The sequence below is a fragment of the Leopardus geoffroyi genome, chromosome C1 (assembly GCF_018350155.1).
Source record: "Leopardus geoffroyi isolate Oge1 chromosome C1, O.geoffroyi_Oge1_pat1.0, whole genome shotgun sequence".
Taxonomy (NCBI): domain Eukaryota; kingdom Metazoa; phylum Chordata; class Mammalia; order Carnivora; family Felidae; genus Leopardus; species Leopardus geoffroyi.
In genome coordinates, this window is record NC_059328.1 from 134,258,279 (window position 1) to 134,278,549 (window position 20,271).

At 34.7% G+C, this 20,271-nt stretch overlaps 1 protein-coding gene across 3 annotated transcripts in view; it reads left to right on the forward strand.

The window, feature by feature from the left end:
• Positions 1-20,271, forward strand: part of KYNU (kynureninase) — a 121,017-nt gene that overhangs the window by 70,358 nt on the left and 30,388 nt on the right. For all 3 annotated transcript variants that reach the window (XM_045479688.1, XM_045479685.1, XM_045479687.1), the window contains exons 9-10: positions 3,435-3,533; positions 4,316-4,389. In XM_045479688.1, coding sequence (XP_045335644.1) covers positions 3,435-3,533; positions 4,316-4,389 — 173 coding nt within the window. The remainder of the gene's footprint in view (positions 1-3,434; positions 3,534-4,315; positions 4,390-20,271) is intronic.

Below are 20,271 nucleotides of genomic sequence, written 5' to 3' on the forward strand. Positions count from 1 at the left end.
CTCTGAAATTATTTACTGCAATAATTTCTATAGATAGATGTGTTTCTTCAAAGTTGCAGGAAATCTAGAGTTTTGAAAACATAATTATTATATGTACTTAGTAAGCTAAAAATAGAAAAACTCACAGGTAAAACATTTTTGCAAAGTGAACTATTACCCCCATTTAATGATCAGGGATTTTTTTTAAATTCATGTTTATGTACAAAATTGTCTTAATGTGGAAAGAATCACTATATTCTCAAAGTAAAACTTTTAACATTTTGATTTATAGGAAGTTAAAGGTTTTGATGTTAAGCCATTAAAATGAACTTATTGTTTGGGTACAGTCTGGGTAATATAATTCATTGCTTCAGATTTTCCTTCTGGGAACTCAGTAGAAACAGAGGGTTAGTTTCTAAAACAGTGAATTCTGCTAGGCAGACATACAGAACACTTGGACCATGTAAACAAAGTAAACAAGGCAAAGTCAAATAGTAAGAGGCTATTAGGGTCTCCAGTAAATGTATAGGGAGAACACAGTGTTGAGTCATAAAAACAGCATCATTTTTATTGGTCATCTTTGTGTCAACTGATCTAGGCATTACTTAGTCATAGAGATCCTGCTAAGTCTCAACTGAACTCACTCATGCATCTCTTGGCCTACTAAGGAGAGGTGGGGAGAGCAGCTGATCCAAGCTGAGCTCAGGTGAGGAAGACTCTGAGCCGGCAGGTTGGCTAAGCAGGTCCTTGTTACAGAGATGGCAGAGAACAAGAGAAAACAAGCCTAATCTAATCACTCTAGTGCTTTGGACTCTCCTTGTATTACATGTGCTAACATTCCATTGGTCAAAATATGTAACTTGTCTAATCCCAGTGCAGAGAATTACATTCTGCCCACAGTGAGAAGAATTGAAAAATTACATGGCAAAGAAGATGGATACAAGGATGGACAAAGAATGAAAGCCATTAAGGCAATTTATCATATCATATATATACTTGAATTAATTAAATTAAATGTGGGCATGATGTGGGATTCAGTGACAAACTGAAAACTACTATTAACTCCATCAGGTTAGAGGATATACTAAAGCAGAGGTTCTCAAACTTTAAAAAATTTTTTAAATGTTTATTTTTGAGAGAGAGAGAGCAAGCATGCAAGCAGAGGTGGAGGGGCAGAGAAAGAGGGAGAGACAGAATCTGAAGCAGGCTCCAAGCTCCAAGCTGTTAGCACAGAGCCTGATGCAGAGCTTGAACTCACAAACCAGGAGATCATGACCTGAGCCGAAATCAAGAGTCAGACACTCAATAGCCTGAGCCACCCAGGTGCCTCTCAAACTTTTTAGTAATGCACACATTTTACACTCTTAAAAATCATTGAAGACCTCAAAGAGGTTTTGATATTGTGTTTATATCTATATTTACTATATTTTAATTAAATACATTTATTCATTCATTTATTTTAGAGTAATAATAACAAATAGATTACATATATTTTGTTAATTTTTTTTATTTTAGAGAGAGAGAGAGAGAACATGAGAGGGGGAGAGGGGCAGAGGCAGAGAGAGAGAGAGAGAGTGAATTCTAAGCATCTCTCCATGCTGAGCATGTATCCTGACATGGGACCTGATCTCACGACCCTGGGATCATGATGTGAGCCAAGTCAAGAGTCAGTTGCTTGGTGGACTGAGCCACCCTGGTATCCCAAACACATTACATATTAACATAAATAATATGCCGTTAGGGAAACAAAACTATGTTTTCTAAAACAAAATAAGAATGTTGTACACTTGGCAAATCTCTTTAATTTGGCTTAATAGAAGACAGCTAGTTTTTTATATCTGCTTCTGCATTCAATCTCTTGCTTTTTTTCCTTCATGAAGCATATTAAGAAAATCAGTCCTCATGCAGATAGATAGTTGGAAAAAGCGAAAGTATTTTAATAGTCTTTTCTCAGTTAGTTATGACTATTCTTTGATACTGTACCAGAATTTGACAAGTTGTGGTATGCAATGTGAAGCCAAATTACTAACTTTCTCTGCTTTGTTACATTAAAATCCATTGTATGGTTTTGTACTTTGAAGAGGTCTTTATCATACCTGATGTGTAATATCAAACATTGGTTGTTTGAAAAATATTGGTTCATATTTTCCAAACACCTACATATTTCATTATATATTATTTTAAAAAGCACATGTTACTACTAAACTCGTTAGAAATATCTTAAATATTGGGAAGTGGTCATATTCATAGAAGTGGATACAAGTTTTCAAAATCCTAATTTCTCTTAGAAACTTTTTTCATTGGCAGCAAATACTATGACTTGTTTTCCTTGATTTGACACTCATTTCATTCATTTCCAAAAGAATGTCTATCAAATGCCCAAGTATGAATTACTGTTGTTTGTCTCTCAGTTGCTTTTTCATTAAAAAAAAAAATTTGTTCTCTGTGGAGTAAAGGTGGCTAGTTCAGCTTGCAACTCAAATAATTGCATAAGTGCATTACTTTGAGGTAACCCTCTTACTTCAGAATGTGGTCAAATGTTTTATGCATACTTCTCATGTTAAACCCTAAAAATATGAGAACTAAGGCATTGAGATTTAAAATAACTTTATCGGGGCGCCGGGGTGGCGCAGTCGGTTAAGCCTCCGACTTCAGCCAGGTCACGATCTCGCGGTCCGTGAGTTCGAGCCCCGCGTCGGGCTCTGGGCTGATGGCTCAGAGCCTGGAGCCTGTTTCCGATTCTGTGTCTCCCTCTCTCTCTGCCCCTCCCCCGTTCATGCTCTGTCTCTCTCTGTCTCAAAAATAAATAAACGTTAAAAAAAAAAAATTAAAAAAAAAATAAATAAAATAAAATAAAATAAAATAAAATAACTTTATCATTTTTTCAGATGTCTCAAGGAGTTTTTTTAATGTTTATTTATTTATTTTGAGAGAGAGAGCATGAGCAGGGGAGGGGCAGAGAGAGAGAGGGAGAGCCTGACACGGGGCTCAATCTCAAGATTGAAAAATCACAACCTGAGCCTCAAGAGTCAGACACTTTACCAACTAAGCCACCCAGGCATCCCTTTCAAGGAGATTTTTAAGCAAAATTATCTTCTTATTTCCCCCTGCAACTAAATGGTTTCAGCATGCAGTGACTGCTAGTATAATCTGGTGCCACTGCCTTGATTGTGCTAACATGCCAGCAATTTTCCCATAACCGTTTTTAAAGTATCATTGCAAATGTCAACACAGTGAAGAAGGCAAAAATGTCTTCATATTTTGAAAACAATTTTGACCTAGAAGGATCTTGGGAATGCCCAGTGTTTTGTGGTTTACATGTTGTGAACCACTGTACCAAAGGATAAACCATATTTATAGTACAGCAGTTTGTCAAAGATTTTTTTAGAGATATTTGTACTTATTATTTCTAATCATTAAGCAAATTCAAAACTTGTTATTATGTTCTTCCCCAGGGTTGTTTTGTTGGCTTTGATCTAGCACATGCAGTTGGAAATGTTGAACTCCGCTTACATGACTGGGGGGTTGATTTTGCCTGCTGGTGCTCCTACAAGGTACAAATTAGTTAATATGTTCATATCCTTTTATTACATATTGATTGTTATCTAAATGAACAACTTGATTGGTGGCCAGTTTTAACTATTTGATTTACTTTCCTCCATTTCTTTTGTTACTGTTTTTTTCTGACTTTAATTAATTATAAAGTCATATGATAGAATAGTATAATAAACAATTAAAATTGGGTATTTCCATCCACTATAGAGTACTAATTCCTTTAATTGCCTGGCTACTATAGAAAAATCATGAGATTTTAGGAAAAAAGCTCCACCCTTAGAACTTAATTCAAATTGATTAGGTTCTTAGGTTTTGGTGATATGCTGTGTCATTTCTACATACATAAAGATAATTCTTATGGAATCAACTTGATATTGATATTTGAAGACAATTTCATTGACAGGGATTATGGAAATGAAACTAATTTTATTTTAATGTAGGTGTTTTAAAAATAGATGCTTTATTATTATGGAAATATTTTTGTAACAAAATAATTGAAATGAATAGAGTTTAAAATTAGATAGACTTCATTGGAACTGTTACTTATTTAGTTGATGCAAAATTTGGCCAAAAATGTAATAGGTATTTAGTCTCAATTAATAATGCTTATGTTTATTTTTTTTTTCTTTGAGTTAGGTAATGTAAAATTATGTTTTATTATAAAAGCTCAAATAATCACATTTTGAGCTGGTCAAAAGTTGGTTTCATAACAAAAAAGTCAAGTGATTTTATTGTTCATTTTTATCATATGCTCATACATTTTAATTTCTTTTCTATCCAGTATTTAAACTCAGGAGCGGGAGGTCTTGCTGGTGCCTTTGTCCATGAAAAACATGCTCATACAATTAAACCTGCGTGAGTACCATCTTCAGATTCTTCTCTGGTGATGAATAAATTAATTTGCATTAATGATATGCTAAATTTACATGAGCTCTTTAAGGTGCTATCCAATAAGAATCTGGATTGATTATAATTATATTACCATTCTATTAACAATGATGCACTTTATTAGAAATAAAGAGTTCAGTTGGCTGAACATGAATCACAAAAGGGGAAGCTCAATGCTAAAAATGAGTCACTGTAATCATGTAGAGCAGATGGTTTAATGCAAAGAGATGACTTATTTTTTTTCAAAATTAGACTTCAGAAAATTTCAGATTCCTCACATTGATGAATAAATCAAAGGCAACCAGAGCTGTGCCTAATAGAGCCTTAAATGTGGTATGTTATTATTAAAATTACATCTACCTTTAAAGCTAGAAACATTATATGATGGTTTTGTAAGGATTATCTTCTGTCCTAAAAGATTTTATAATCCATGAAAACTGAAGAAGCTGAACACTGAACAACACAGACTGCATAAAAAGCAATACTTTTCTACTTTATGTAACTTTCTCATTTCTTAGAGCAAGTATAAATGCAAATGTGATACATTAACAAATTTATACATTTGTATTTGACTAGGGAACTTGTAAGTTTGTGTTTATCTGTATGGAGATAAAGAAATAATATTCTGAAAAAACTCCTTTCAGAGTTTTGTATCAAAGTATGTGTGATGAGGAGACTGTCTAGACCCATAATAGGTAATATAATAATGTTTGATTAGTTTTCTGAATCCTCTCAGCCACTAGCTGAGTGGTGTAATCTTTACAAGAATTGAAGCTGAATTAGTAATAAAACTTGGAGCACCTCACATTTCTGAGGTTCTATGCATATAAATCCAAGAAATTTAAGATGATTTTCTACAGTTCATTTAATCATGTCTAAAATTTCTTCAAGATTTTAAAGTTTTAAAATTAAATAGAGCGTTTTCTTTAGACAGGTATTTTGTCAGGCAGATGTCTTCCCCAAATATATTGTCAGTATATTAGATTTCTCCCCATGTCCCAAATTCTCTGAAAAGAATATAAAGCATTATTATGTTACAGGAATACTATGCATATTTTAAATGGTCTCTTTTTCATTTTTAGCAAAACCCATTGATAGTGTTTTACCTAACATAATTGGTTTCCCTGTAGACAGTATATAAGATACTGCTTGCTTTTGTGTGGAGACTCACTACTCTGATCATTTCCCACTCTCCACTTAAATTATAATAGAGGATCTGGTGTATCATACCAATCCAAAGACAAGCTGGTGGGATGGTGAGGGATATGTTAAGTAATCTACACAAATTTTCAAGAATTTAAGCGTTAGCAGCTAAGCTCTGATCTTACAGCATATGTCTGTTGCACTTGAAATTTCTTTTGTCACTATTTGTCCTTCATGGATGAGAAACAGGAGGGGGTGAAGCCGTCATAGTGTGCTCACATGCACTTCGTCTTGTAGAATCCCAACATCCTCTAGACCACTCTAATTGTTATATCTTTGGTCCCAGGAGAAAGACTGTATAGACAGGCCAAATTCACATTCCAGCATGATCACTCGCTGGTCCATAACCTAAAGAATGTTCCTTGACCTCTCAGTGTTCTAGCCTCTACATAAAGATAATATCAGCATCTACCTCATAAGCAATGATTCTGAGAATAAAATGGGACGGTGCATGTAAAGCACTAAGCACAATTGTGAAAGAATTACATGTTGTCCATACATCTAGGCTAAATACTTTGTCACTTCACTGTGAAATTGTATGTCACCTCTTAGACTTCTGACTAGCAGAGATCATTTCTCTCAAATAGAAAACATAACCTCAGAGGCTGTGGCTTGTAATCTGTAGAACATGACACAGTTTTGTGTCTGTTACCAAGTTCATTTCAGCAGGCCTTTGAAAAGCTGTGTAAGTTTCCATTCCTTGAATGCTCTTTTACAGGCCTTACATTCTTTACCGTCTGACTGGCTGCTCGCTAATTAATGAGTTGAATGAGATCTTTATTGATCTTCACTTCATACTTATAGGAGAGACATGCTTTTAACATTTTGAAAATTATATGTTATTATCTCTTGTGGCATTTTAACCATCTGGCTTTGGTCTCCAAAGACTCAAATCAGGCTTGACTCATGAAGCCCTCTTTACAGGAAACCCTGTTTGTTGTGGTTTATTTGTTGTTAAAGCTTCTTTTTACATCATGTCAGAATGACTAATTCCAACGGTGCCAACTTCCACCCAATAGTGGAATGTAACAGCAATTGATGTAGCAAACGTTGGGAAGTAAACTCTGTTGCTTTTTTAAAGGGTGACATCTAGTGGCTAAGCGTGTTATTTCAAACAAGTAGTATACAAGTGATATTTTCTTTTATGTCATTTATTCTTTCTTAAGAATTTTTAAAGTATATATATTTAAATTGGTTTTTCTTGTACTATTTGACTGTATTTATAGTGTGATACTTGTGTAGTCAAAACCTTCAAAAAAAAAAGTAAAACAGGATGAAGGTCAAAGTTAAATTAGGGGCATTCTAAGTGTGTGGTTAAACAGAATGCATAAATGTTCATCAAGGGTGGGAAAAAGGGCATTATGGGAGTGACTGACCCACCTGGTGTAGACAGTGGATACCAGAATATGTAACCCTGAATTCTAAAGTTTAATATTCAGTATATAACTTTGAAATATATTTTATATGTTAACATTAGCAACTGGTAAATTACATCTGTACCAAGAAGTTGCACTTCTGTTTTTTTTTTTTTTGTTTGTTTAAATAGGCATTTTGGCCGTTTTTCAGAACATATGACCTAAGACTTTTTCCAAAAACGTCTTGCCAATAAAGAGAAAGAGTACAGACTATCGTCAATCCACTGCATTAAGCATCATAACTCAAGCTGTTATTCTCAAGTAAAACTTGACCTTGTCCTAGTTTATCATCACCTTTTCTCATTCCAGTGTCATATTCTAAACTTTGTCTATAGCTAAGAATTATTCTAAATTAGAACTAGTTTTGAGTAAATGCCATCTTGTTGGGTTTTTTTTCCTTCAAGGATGACTTCAACTCAGTCTATAAAATTAATAGTTATTGCTCTGAGATATAAAGGGCAATACTTTTAGCTATAAGAATTTGAAGATCAGGGGCGCCTGGGTGGCTCAGTCGGTTAAGCGTCCGACTTCGGCTCAGGTCATGATCTCACAGTCCATGAGTTCGAGCCCCGTGTCAGGCTCTGTGCTGACAGATCAGAGCCTGGAGCCCATTTCCGATTCTGTGTCTCCCTCTCTCTCTGACCCTCCCCTGTTCATGCTCTGTCTCTCTCTGTCTCAAAAATAAATAAACGTTAAAAAAAAAAAAGAATGAAAAAAAAAAAAGAATTTGAAGATCAGAAATGCATCACTAAAAAAGGACTTAAATACATTGAATTTTTTTAACTTTATAAATGTTGACTTTTTTGGTACACTTTAGATCAGTAATTAACCTTTTGATTTTATGGAATTCAAAAATATCTGAAGCTCATAAAATGATTCTTCTGTAGGAGCCCATAGACTGCAATTCAACACCCCCAGCCACACATTCATACACATATATATGTGCATGTGTATATATACTTTTTTTTTTTTTTTTTTTTTTTTGAGAAAGAGACTCTAGCATGAAAACAGAACAAGCCTGGATCATAAGAGCTCTTTTTTTTTTAAATGTGTTTTTATTTATTTTGAGAGAGAGAGGAAGGAGAGAAAACAATATGGGGAGGGTAGAGACAGAGGGAAAGAGAATCCTAAGCAGGCTCTGCACAGATGCTTAACTGACTAAGCCACCCAGGAGCCCCATATTAAGATTCCTTTTGTCACTTGCTTTTTTACCCCATCCAGTAAGACCATTCATACTAGAAAATTGCTGTTCCTCACTTTCCATAATAAAGCTTTATTATTTCCATAATAAAGGACATAATAAAGCTCCAAATGCTCCAATGTATTAGATTTATTGAAATGTTCATTTCCCTTAGGTTTTTTAAGTTTTTTGAGTGACCAAGAATGAGACCTACTGATAATTTTGATGAAAATGCTAGAATTTCAAATCGTGTTAGCACATTCCCATAATCAGCTAGAAGTGTGTGATTGAAGCCTAGAAATAGAGATGACATTTTTAAGGCTTTTTAAAGGGATTGAGTCATCTTCTTTATTATAATAAGTAATTTCCAGGTTAAGAAGAACCAGCTGAATAGACTGGCCAACTTCAGTGCATGGTTAGGGCAAATTTTAGAACTCAGCAATGTAGGTTATTATTATTTTTATTTGGGAAAATAAAAAAAAAAAAAAAGACAAGCCAAACAATAGTCAGGAAAGTCTAAAAAAGGATAAAAAGAGGCATAAAGAAAATTTAGCAAAACGACTTAAGAAAAGCTCATGCCATGCTTGGCCCAACTGTACAATTAATGTTATATGGGAAGACCATCTAATACACATTTGTTCCAGGGAATGCTGACTTGACACATTGATTCTGTATACTTCTCCAGGCAATGCTGGAGAATGCCATCATCTAAAACTTATCTATAATTTAAGCCTGGTTTTAGTTTCTTAGTGATCCTTTTGGACTTAGGTATCGTGTTCTTGTCTACTACCTGCATAAGTTCTCCTGGTTAAAGGCTAGAGAACAAGGAAGTGTAGAGAACACCAGCAAGGTGTGTAAATTCATAAAACTCCAGGTCCTTTGAAATGCAGTAGGCCAATATCAATAGATTTCTCCGTTTTCAGAGAATCTTAAGTTGAAATGTGACCTCCACTTCCTAGGTCATCTGTTAGCCTGTTTCTCAAGTTCAGTGTTTACTATTAACTTGGATGACTTCTCAGCCACAACTTTTTGACTTCTCAGTTATATTAGATATTCTTCACCATCCCCTTTGTCATTGATGTTTCCCTCCCACAGCCCTAGGCTTCAGGGAGCCATTTTCTCTTGCTTCAGCTCCAATTTATGTGATGACTCTTCTAAATTTTACAAAGTTTACTCTTTCACCTTTTCACTCTCAGTGACTCAACTTTGGTCCCTGAGTCCAGAAATATCCACGGTCTTGGTTTCAATAATAGACATTTGTAGAGGACACCAATTTGCATTTCCAGCTTTATCACTTGCTTAATTTTTAGCCCTTCTTTTAATCTGATTGTAAATTACAAGAGTTTCTGATTACCAAGGCATTATCCCAGTTCCCAAAGACACATAGTAATGTTAGAAAGCAAAGATTGCCATAATAGAAAATATTCCCTAATGAACTACTCACAAAATTAGCCTTTACTGAACACCCTTTCCCAATTAGTATTAGCATCTATCTCTACGACTTATAAAATGTCTTGGTCTCTTGCTGGTTATAAAATTTATAACTGTCAGGTAACACAATAAAAACATAATGAAAATGGATTGTAAAATAAAATTTTTCAAGAGATTCAAGATTTCCTGATGCAAGTGATACTGAAGAATTGCTGAATCACAAAATTATGGGCAGTGAGAATCTGTCAGAGTTAGAACCAATAACAGATGAAGTAGAAGAAATTAGACACGGTACTTCAAAAGCAAATGACTTGAATATCAAGGATTGAAAGGAAATGATGAATGCTTCAAAAATTTTTATAGAAATGATCATTTCTATGGTCATGCTGAAAAAGTTAAATGTAATATGAAAGAGGTTGTATTTTTCTATCCCAACATTTTTTGAAATACACCAAAAAAATCAACACTTGATTTATTATTTACTCCTTTTAATAAATAATTAGCACATTATACTTCTAACTTGTTTTATCAAATTTTGTGTACATTTTTATATAATTTTAAACTTTACCTTTTAAAAGCATCTCAATCAAATTTTAAAAACTTCCATTAATTACTATAAAAATATGGTTATTTGTTTAAAATGGATTTTATTTTAAATGACCTTTTCCCAGTATTCCGTTGGTCATCAAATAATGAAGAATTCCATTACGTCCATATTTCTTTCTAATCTCAGGGTGTAAACAGAGTGAAACTTCCATTTTATCTTACTTCAGCAGAAGTATCCTTTTTAAGGTACTCATCTTTGTCATGTAAAGAAAATGATCCTGAGACACCTGGGTGTCTCAGTCGGTTAAGCATCTGACTTCGGCCCAGGTCATGATCTCATGGCTCCTGAGTTTAAGCCCCAGGTCAGGCTCGGTGCTGACAGCTCAGAGCCTGGAGCCTGCTTCAGTTTCTGTGTCTCCCTATCTTCCTGCCCCTCCCCCACTCATGCTCTGTCTCTGTCTCTCTCTCAAAAATAAATAAACATTAAAAAATTTTATTAAAATAAAAGAGAGAATGATCCTGAGTCAATTAAGAAGACATGAACAAATATAACCAATACATATTTTTGTACAAGTAACTTTCACAGATGAAAATAAATATAAGATACTGTCTATGATTTTAACTTATAATCCACTATAGAGATAATATTTTAATAACTGAATAGATGATTTAGATGACAGGTAACACAAGGTTAGAATATGTGTTTTATATGTTTTATATGTTTATATGTTTTTATGTTTTATAGTTGCTAAGTGAATTCTCAGACCTTGCCATAGGAGCTGTGGATAGATATCTTTAACTCAGGTGCTTTGGAAAAGCTTGGTGGGGACATTTACAGTTACAAATCCTCTGCTGAATGGAATGCTACATTAACTAAGTGAATAAATTTACTCTTTGTTACTTTGAGAGCTGAAATTGTTGCCTATGAGAAAGATTTCACTTGGTTAGTTTCACACATTTGAGAAAGTATAAAGAAGAAGAAAGAATTACTTAAATGACATTTCTTAAAGGGATATGTCAAGTGATCATTTTCTTTTAATACTTTTCGCTAGAATTTTTATGGAACCTGAGTTATTGACTTAACATTTAAAATTCTGCCTATTATCATGAAATTGCTCGTTATCCCTATTCTACAATATTTTAGAAATTATAAACACTGGTGAAATCAAGTTTGCTTCATACTCACACTTAATTTCAGAGCCAAGCTCATGGAGGGCATTAAACTTGTTCTAAGTTTTAGTCCCTAAATCCTCACTGTAAGGAGCCCAAAAGATGGCACATTGATTGAAGAAAATCAATGGAATCATGACGTATAACCTATACCTATCTTCATTCGGAAACCATGTTAGATCAGTAACTCTAAAAGGATCCCTTATCTTCTTGGCTTGAAATAATTTTAACTATGCATAGTCATCTAGATGATTTTTGTGTGTTGTGAATTTAAGCTGTAATCATAAAAATGACATTTATACTCTGGGGTGTGATCACAATTAGAAATAAGTTCAGTAAATAATCTGATTTTTTCAACTCAGGAGATAAAGTAATCCTGGCTCTTAAAGGGAAGCCAAAATAGTAATTATCAGTATAAAAAGATATATTAAAGCCATCGTTACTTGCAAATCACTACTCTCAGATAATGGTGACATAATCATTAATTTGTGGAGTCCTTTGAAATCTCAAAATTTATTTTTTCTTCTAAAGTTGCAGTTAAGTGTCTCTGAAGATATATGAGGTCAGTGAACCTTTCAGACACCAAAAGTAAAACTTGTCAAAGAGCTTCAGCTCTGGTTTTAATTCCTTCAAGTTTTGCCCCTAACGTGACCTTTGGAATCTGCAGGGTAGTTTTATATATATGTATATGAAGAACTATTGCTAAAACTTTTACTTGTTAGTATTGAGAAAAATACATGTATCTATTTGGCTCCTTATGATGGTCAAAATAGCCATGGTGCAGTGATACCTGTGTGTGGGCCACACACAGACCCAGTGGATCCTGGTGCTTTCAAAAGACTGGGCTGGGCTAACTTCACCAACCACAAGAACATTTGTAATAAAATACATTGTTCAGAACAAAGTTCTGAACTCATGTGATCTGTTTTGTTTTTTTTTTCTTTGCATACTTGTTTTTACTCAACTACAAAGGAGAAGATTTAAAAAAAAAAATTTTTTTTTAACCTTTATTTATTTTTGAGACAGAGAGAGACAGAGCATGAACAGGGGAGGGTCAGAGAGAGAGGGAGACACAGAATCTGAAACAGGCTCCAGGCTCTGAGCCATCAGCCCAGAGCCCGACGCGGGGCTCGAACCCATGGACCGCGAGATCATGACCTGAGCCGAAGTCGGACGCTTAACTGACTGAGCCACCCAGGCGCCCCAACAAAGGAGAAGATTTGATTGGGTGGAAATGATCTTTTTCTCTAGTGTTGAGGTCTTTCTTGGTCATGACTAGTTCATGTATAGATATTTTGCTTTGGTTCCCATATCAATTTCTGCTCTAATCAGCTTTGGACAAGATTTTAGAAGATTTGGTAGAAGTCATAGAAACTTAGGCTGAAAATGGTCTTTTTTTTTTTTTTTTTTAAGGGTCCTGTGATGCTTGTGAGAAATCATCTTTACATGTTCAATATGATTGTTTGAATATTGATTATAAATTAATTCTACCTTTCTTGAGTACAAGGACATTGTCTTGTGATATTTCTTTCTTTCATAATCTGCAGTGTCCCAAAAAAATACTTTTTAAAAAATTTTGTTGTTGAATATATGGTTTTCTTTACTCTCAGCATAATAGACAAACCATCTTCTAGCATATGAAAGCATTTCTACTCTGCAAGTTATTCTGAAGGGGGCATGATTTGCAAAATACTGTCAAATTAAATATGCATTTCCATATGCTTCTACAAAGACCAAATATATCCAGGAAAACTAGCTATAGACAACTTAAAAAAAAATCCTTCATGAGTATTTTAATCAACATTGCAGCAAGTCGTTTAGAAAGTCCTAAATTCAGACATCTCTGTTTTTGTGCTTTTAACATCAATATTACCTCAAAGGATTATAAATCAATATTTCAAAATAATAATATAATTCAAGAAAGCATATATAGAAAATTTTCAAAGGGTTTATTTGTTAACAAAGCTTTCACACCAGGAAAATATCGACTTAGTTCTTTTAAAGACACCATATTATTCTGAAACTTCAGGAAATAATTGTCATTAATCAAAAGTCATCATATCAGGAAGTGCTTTTTTATAACTACACTTGTCACACTGTTAGACTCCTGGACATACTTGAACAAACCACCCCTTGAATAAGATTTGAAGTTGTAATTGGGGTGCCTGGGTGGCTCAGTTGGTTAAATGTCGGACTTCAGCTCAGGTCATGAACTCTCCGTTTATGGGTTCGTGCCCTGCGTCGGTCTCTGTGCTGACAGCTCAGAGCCTGGAGCCTGCGTGGGATTCTGTGTCTCCCTCTCTGCTTCTGTCCCTCCCCCACTCACACTCGGTCTCTCTGTCTCTCTCAAAAATAAATAAGCATTAAAAAATTTTTTTTAAAAAGATTTGAAGATGTAATGAATATGTAACAGAGCCAGGTGGTGTACTCTAAACAATATTTATAGGTGAGTGAGCAAATGAGAGGAGGAAAAGGAGTTGAGTCTCGTGATACCTTCTCACACTGTTTTCCAGAGCAGTGTTAAACTGGTAGACTTAGAATAGAGCAGAACAATTGGGAAGAGATGAATATATATATATATATATATATATATTTTTTAGAAAATAAGATTTGATAGAGATTTTCTTCACTAACTAGGAGTGAGTTGGTAATATCTTACCTGTCCAGGGTCATGGAGATGTCAAGCCTTATCATAGTCCTGCTTGGGGACTATTTGTTGGCATCACGGGATGAATGTACAATTTATAAGCTAATGCAACCTGTTTTGTCAGTTTTTGAGATTTTTTTGTCATTGACACTTTTGAATCTTCTGCTGTCACTTAGCCATGATTTTACTTTTCCTGCAAATGTGCTGGTCTCCAACTGCCTAGAATTAGACTCTCCTTGCTTTTTCTCTTTTATTTTTTTTAACTTCTTATTATAGTTTATATCTACTGCTTTCCTTATTCCTATACACTAACTAGTTTCACCTTCTTTATACACTGATATACTGTTATTTCTGGATTCCAATGTCTCCTTAAATGATAGCAATAGTGTTTCTGTTTCCAAGTGTCTCTTCTTACTTTGCAAAGTGGTTTAGCAGAGTTAGTGGGACGCTGTGAGGAATGGCCTAAGAACAGGACTAGGAGTCTTAGGTACCCATGAGACCATGCCCAAATCCTACCAAACATATCTTCCCTGAGGGCAGAGTTTTAGTATGCTCAAACCCTTCCTTGTTTGCATTTGGTCTTTCAAACTGGATTGATTGGCTAGAAGAGACAGTCAGTGGAGGCTGGAAGAAACATTTTGGCTAATGATAGATGAATAGAGCTCGGAACAACTAAAAATGAAGAGCCCAAAAAGTCTATAATTGTTCATGAAAAGAAGTTTAATATATTCACTGAACACTGTGGAAAAAATTTGACTTCTAGTTGTACAATGTCCTTGTAATACATTTGTAGTCATTGAATAAATATTTAGTGAGCATCATATACATATATATATTCCAGGCAGTTTTTAAAGTGTTTGGATGTATGTACAAACAAAGCAAAAATCCCTGTCCTCAAAGAGTTTGCATTCCAGCCAGAGAAGACAAACTATACATATAATAAGTAGCAAATTATATAATGCATTTGAAGTTGATCAGTCCTATGGACAATTGGAAAAGTAGGACAGGAAAAGGAGATATAAAAATACTGTATGTGGGATCCTTGGCAATGTGCAGTATTTAAAAGGCATTCAGAAAAGCCCACATTGAGAAAATAAGATGTGGATGAAGAAGTGAAGGAGACAGAGGGTGGGCCAAGCAGTTATCTTGTCAAGAAAGTTCCAGGCAGAGGGAGTATCTAAACGTAAGACAGGAACGTGTCTTGAATATTTGAGGAATAGTTAGGAGGCTAGCCTGGCTGGAATAGAAGAGAATCAAACAGGAGATGAGTAGATGAAATTTAGAGAGCTAGAAAGGTCCATAACATGTAGACTCTTAGAAAACTGTATAAAAACATGGCATCCATTCCCATTTTGCCAGAAATGCAACATGGCATAGTGATTTTCAGAATGATCCCTCTGGTGGCTTTGTTGGGAATAGACTATAGGAAGGTAAGGATGGTCTTCAGAAGACCTGCTGGGGAACCGTTAGAGAAAGCAGGCAAGAGGTGGTCACAATTGAAAGCAGAGGAGTAGCAGAGGAGGTGATGAGAAATTGTAGGATTAGGGATCTATTATAAAAGATAGGTGGCAGCATTCTGAAAGAGGTCAAGAATAGAAACGTGTATTCCAGTTAAGGAATGTTTGCAATCATACAGAAGTGAGCTGCTCACTATCTAAAATATGGTCACAGATAATAGGATGACAAAAACAGGATAGGGTTAAAAGTTATTAGAAAATTGAATCAATAGGATAGGGAAAAGTTTGGATAGACAGGAAAGATTAATTTGATGTTTGGGCAAAAGAATGCTAAATCATTAATTGAATGTCATGTGGTTATTTCATTTATCAACTGAAAAATATTTCTTGATATCTATTATAGGCAAAGCAGTATGCAGGGGATACAGACGGGAATGAGCCCCATTGTCCCAATGTGAGCAGAGAAAGGAAAGAGGGAGGTTGGAGAAACCTTTGTTGAGGAGGTGATATTTGAGCTGACTGGAGAAATTCTCCTAACTGGTACTGAGGCTGGAGAGGAACAGGCAGTGGAGGGGTATTCCAGGCAGGGTGTTTTTACACGCATCCCAGTCAGGGACCAGAATATTGAGGTCCTTGAATTCCAAGTAAGTAATTTTCATCTTTAGCTTAGAAACAGTGGGGAGCCATCGACTGTTTGATTACAAGTTCAGGTCTCTTCACCTCTCCAGGTATTGGTTTTCTCAGGGGAAAAATAAATAGTTAGGCCTGGGGGATTGCTAAGATTTCTTCCAGCTTTTAAACTCTGCTTGTAAGCAATAAAAATGAACCATCAGAATAAGGTGAACCACCTTTATGGGTAGTTGAGAAACTAAAACCAGCTTGATGGAAATCTGTGTTTCATCAACTATATTGATGGTTTTGGTGACCCTCTTCCCCTCTACTTTTTTTGTAGTAGGTGAATGCAATCAAGCAGACTTACGTTCAGACAAATTTGTAACAAACTTTACTATAACTTTCCCATCTTTTTCCTTTTCTCAAGTATAAAAGAGTACTATATGCATATTTCTGAAAGTTCATCTGCCAGAATTTTATTATGAAAGTTAAGAATATATAAAAGCTATTTGAATGAATAAATTTCTCATTACTTTCTGAATAAAACAACCTTTGTGGAACTTTTTGATTCTGTGAAACATAATTATTTCATGAGGAATTTAAGTAATATACTTTTACTTGAGGTTAGGTTATAGAGGATATTAGGATATAAGATGGCAGGCATTCAAACTTATCCCCAGTTGCTATTACAGATTTTTAAGAATAAATAATTATGCTGTACCCCAAATGTTCCACATTTTTTGCAATGTTGTAACAATTTTTCTGATTCAACACATTTTTTGAAGCCATGAAAGAAGTAAGACAATTGTATTTAGTTCTCAGTTGTGAACTTAAGTGAGACAGAGAGAGAGAGAAGTCGAGAGGAGAGGGTGTGGTGTGGGGGGAAGAAAATAGGGGAGAGGATGAGGAAAAGGAAAAGAAACAAAAAACTTATTCTGGTGAGGTTCGTATTTCTAAACACAGATGAAAATTATTAAATGTATGGTAATAAATTGTCAAATTAAAGGACATTATGTAAACAATCTTTTATGCAAATATACTTTCTTAGAGCAGATTGTGATCTGATCTCTATTTGTTGAATTTTGCCCCAGCGATGAACCGCATTTTTAAAACAGACTAATAAAACTGGGAAAAGTTGTTTTGTTTTGTCTTGTTTTGGTGTGATATGGGATAGGAGAGATAAGAGGTTTGCAGAACAAGTTAAATTAATTCAGTGCATGAAATATTCAGGGATTCATAGTGGAGATTCTGCCATTAAAGCCTTGCTAAGGGGATCAAGGAGAGTTTGGGTTTTTCATTTCATAGCTCTTAGCATCCAAAATCATATTCAGGGGATCCCTGGTGGCTTTCTCTTACTGAATCTGAATATCATGCCTCAAAGATGTCTTTATAATAAGTGATACTTTCCATTTGATAATACTTACTTGAAACTCCTTTCAGGAAATTTATGATGTTCAAAGAACACAAAGCATATTAAAATCTTTACTTTTTATTATTTATCAGATCTCTTCCAACAACTTCTCTCAAAATTCTATTAATATCTTCATTCTAAGTGAATGAACTCCCTGCTTGAGTTTTAATTTTTGGTGGGAAAAGATTCAAATTTCTGGCCCAAGTGAGATGAAATCGCATCTTAATTGTTATTGTTCATATTCAGTTTGTAAAAATGATTTATGAGCTTGTTGTGATAGTAGCTACTTATAAACTAATTTAATGGTTTTTAACTTTTCTTCATTAGCTTTAGAATATTTACTTTTTAGAAGTCATGCCAGGATTCCATTTAGATTACATTTCTTTTGTATTTTATTTTGTCTTTCCTATGCTCCAAGTGGTAGAGCCTTAAAATGAATTTACCTTTCCCTTAGGTTTTTTTGTGATGTATTTTGTGTTTGAATGAAAATTTTTTTTAAAATGATCATTCTTTATTTGACTTTAAACAACCCCCATTCCATCTGTAAAGGCTTCAAGGTGTGATGTATGAGCAATATGAACAATATGTTTATCCAAGTTTACTAAATTAGATGCTTCAGTCAATGCCCTTGAAGAAGAGGAATTGATTACAGAGATTACAAAAGAAGAGAGCAAGTAAAAAAAAAGTTTTTCAAAGAAAAAATTGTATATTTCTGCCAGCTCAGAACTCTAAGTGCATTTTTTAAGTGATCTGGGGAATATTACTTTTACAGAATCTTTGATTCATTTTTTTTTTTTAAATCTGCCTCAGGTGATTGTGCATTATGCTAGAGAAAGAGAGAGGGAGAGAGACACAGAGAGAGAGAGAGAGAGAGAGAGAGAGAGAGAGAGAGAGACCGGAGAGGTGAATGAGGGGGTTGGGGCAGAGGATATGGGAAAGAAAGAGAATCACAAGCTGACTCCATGCCCAGTATGGAACCCAGTGCAGGGCTTGACTTGGGGCTCGATCTCAGGAATAAGATCAAGACTTGAGCCTAAATCAAGAGCTGGATGGTTAGCTGACTGTGCCACCCAGGCACCCTGTTTGTGACTATTCTTGATCATAATGGTCTATATCTACATTTAGGCTTCAACGAATAACACTTGTGTTATTGTAGACTATTGAGAGTCTCGGAACCTCAATTTTTTCATCCGTATAGTGAGCATAATAATAGCATCTAGGTTATAAGATTATTTTAAAGATATTGCTTAGAACTGTAACTCATAGGGGCATCTGGGTGGCTCAGTCGATTGAGTGTCCAACTTCAGCTGGGGTCATGATATCGCGGTTTGAGTTCAAGCCCCACACTGGGCTCGCTGCTGTCACCCTGTCAGCGCAGAGCCTGCTTCGGGTCTTCTGTTTCCCTCTCTCGGCCCCACCCCTGCTTGCTTTGCCCTCCCCAAAATAAATAAATATGTAAAAAAAAAAAAAAAAAAAAAAAAGAACCGTGGCTCATAATGAAAGCTCGATTAACATTTGTTTCTGTTGCTTCCAAAACTATTAAACAATTACATGAACCTAAATCAGAATAAACACATGCATCCCTAAATTAAACTTGTTGGACAGTTTTTACAAGACCTTTGCTAAATGGTTGAGGCATCAATCACCTGAGTTCATGTTGTTCAACTGGAAGATAATATGGGGAAAAGACTTTGTCTCTCTTACATATTATTTTACTAAATAGAATTCTTTTTTTCTTTATTATCTTATTTAAATTAACAATGTTTTATTCAAAACTTTAATCTGGTTAGTAGGGTAGAGTTATAGTAGCATAGGCTCTCATATTAAAAACATATTTATGTTGTTTTTCCTGAAAATATCCAGAATAACCTGAAAAATGTCAAACGTTATAGAAGAGATCTTAGTACTTTTTTACTTCACAAAGAGTTACGGGTAAAAATAAATTTTAATAAGATAAAAATGTCATTTTCCTGTTATACAATCCCATTTAAATGATTAAATTTCTTTTTATCAAGTGAAAGTGTAGAGCAATTAATTTTAGACATTTGAATCATTTCCCTAAGAAATAACATTTAGAATGTCATTAAGATTGAAGATAGATACCCTCCCCCCACCCAGCAATTAAAAGAACATGGTAATTACTAATGCTTTATATCAGAATGAAGATGCAAAGGGAAAAAAAAAATATCATATGAACAATCAGTGACAGTGTGAAACAATTCGCAACTACTGGACCCAGAACTTAGAAGCACATACACCATGGAACGTCTCCTCCTGCCATTTTTTTTATGGCTATGTGGCATAAAACTAAGAGAGTTTGTATTTATGTTTGTTGAGTTGTTTTGATGAATATTTTCATCAAGTAATCACTTTGATGACTGAAATTGATCATGTTATCAATGTGATTACTGTCACATCCATATATCAGTCATTTTATGTAGATAATATTTATATTATCTTCCTGCTCTGGTGTACTCTTACCCCATTTACTACTACTTGTTGGGGAATGATGGTGTAAATAGCCTTTATGAAGAGCTCTATCCTTCTTCTGTTTCTCTTGTTCTACTTTCCTTCTTTTAATAACTTCAATATTCATGTTGATGAAACTGAACTTAATCTTCAATTCTTTAGGTTTCAATATACTTGATATCTCACTTCTAATGGGATATGTCAACGGCTCTATCTTCCGTAGGCGCTGTTTGTTTGTTTATTTATTTTTAATGTTTATTTTTGAGAGAGAGAGAGAGAGAGCAGGTGTACATGTGCGCACAAGCAGA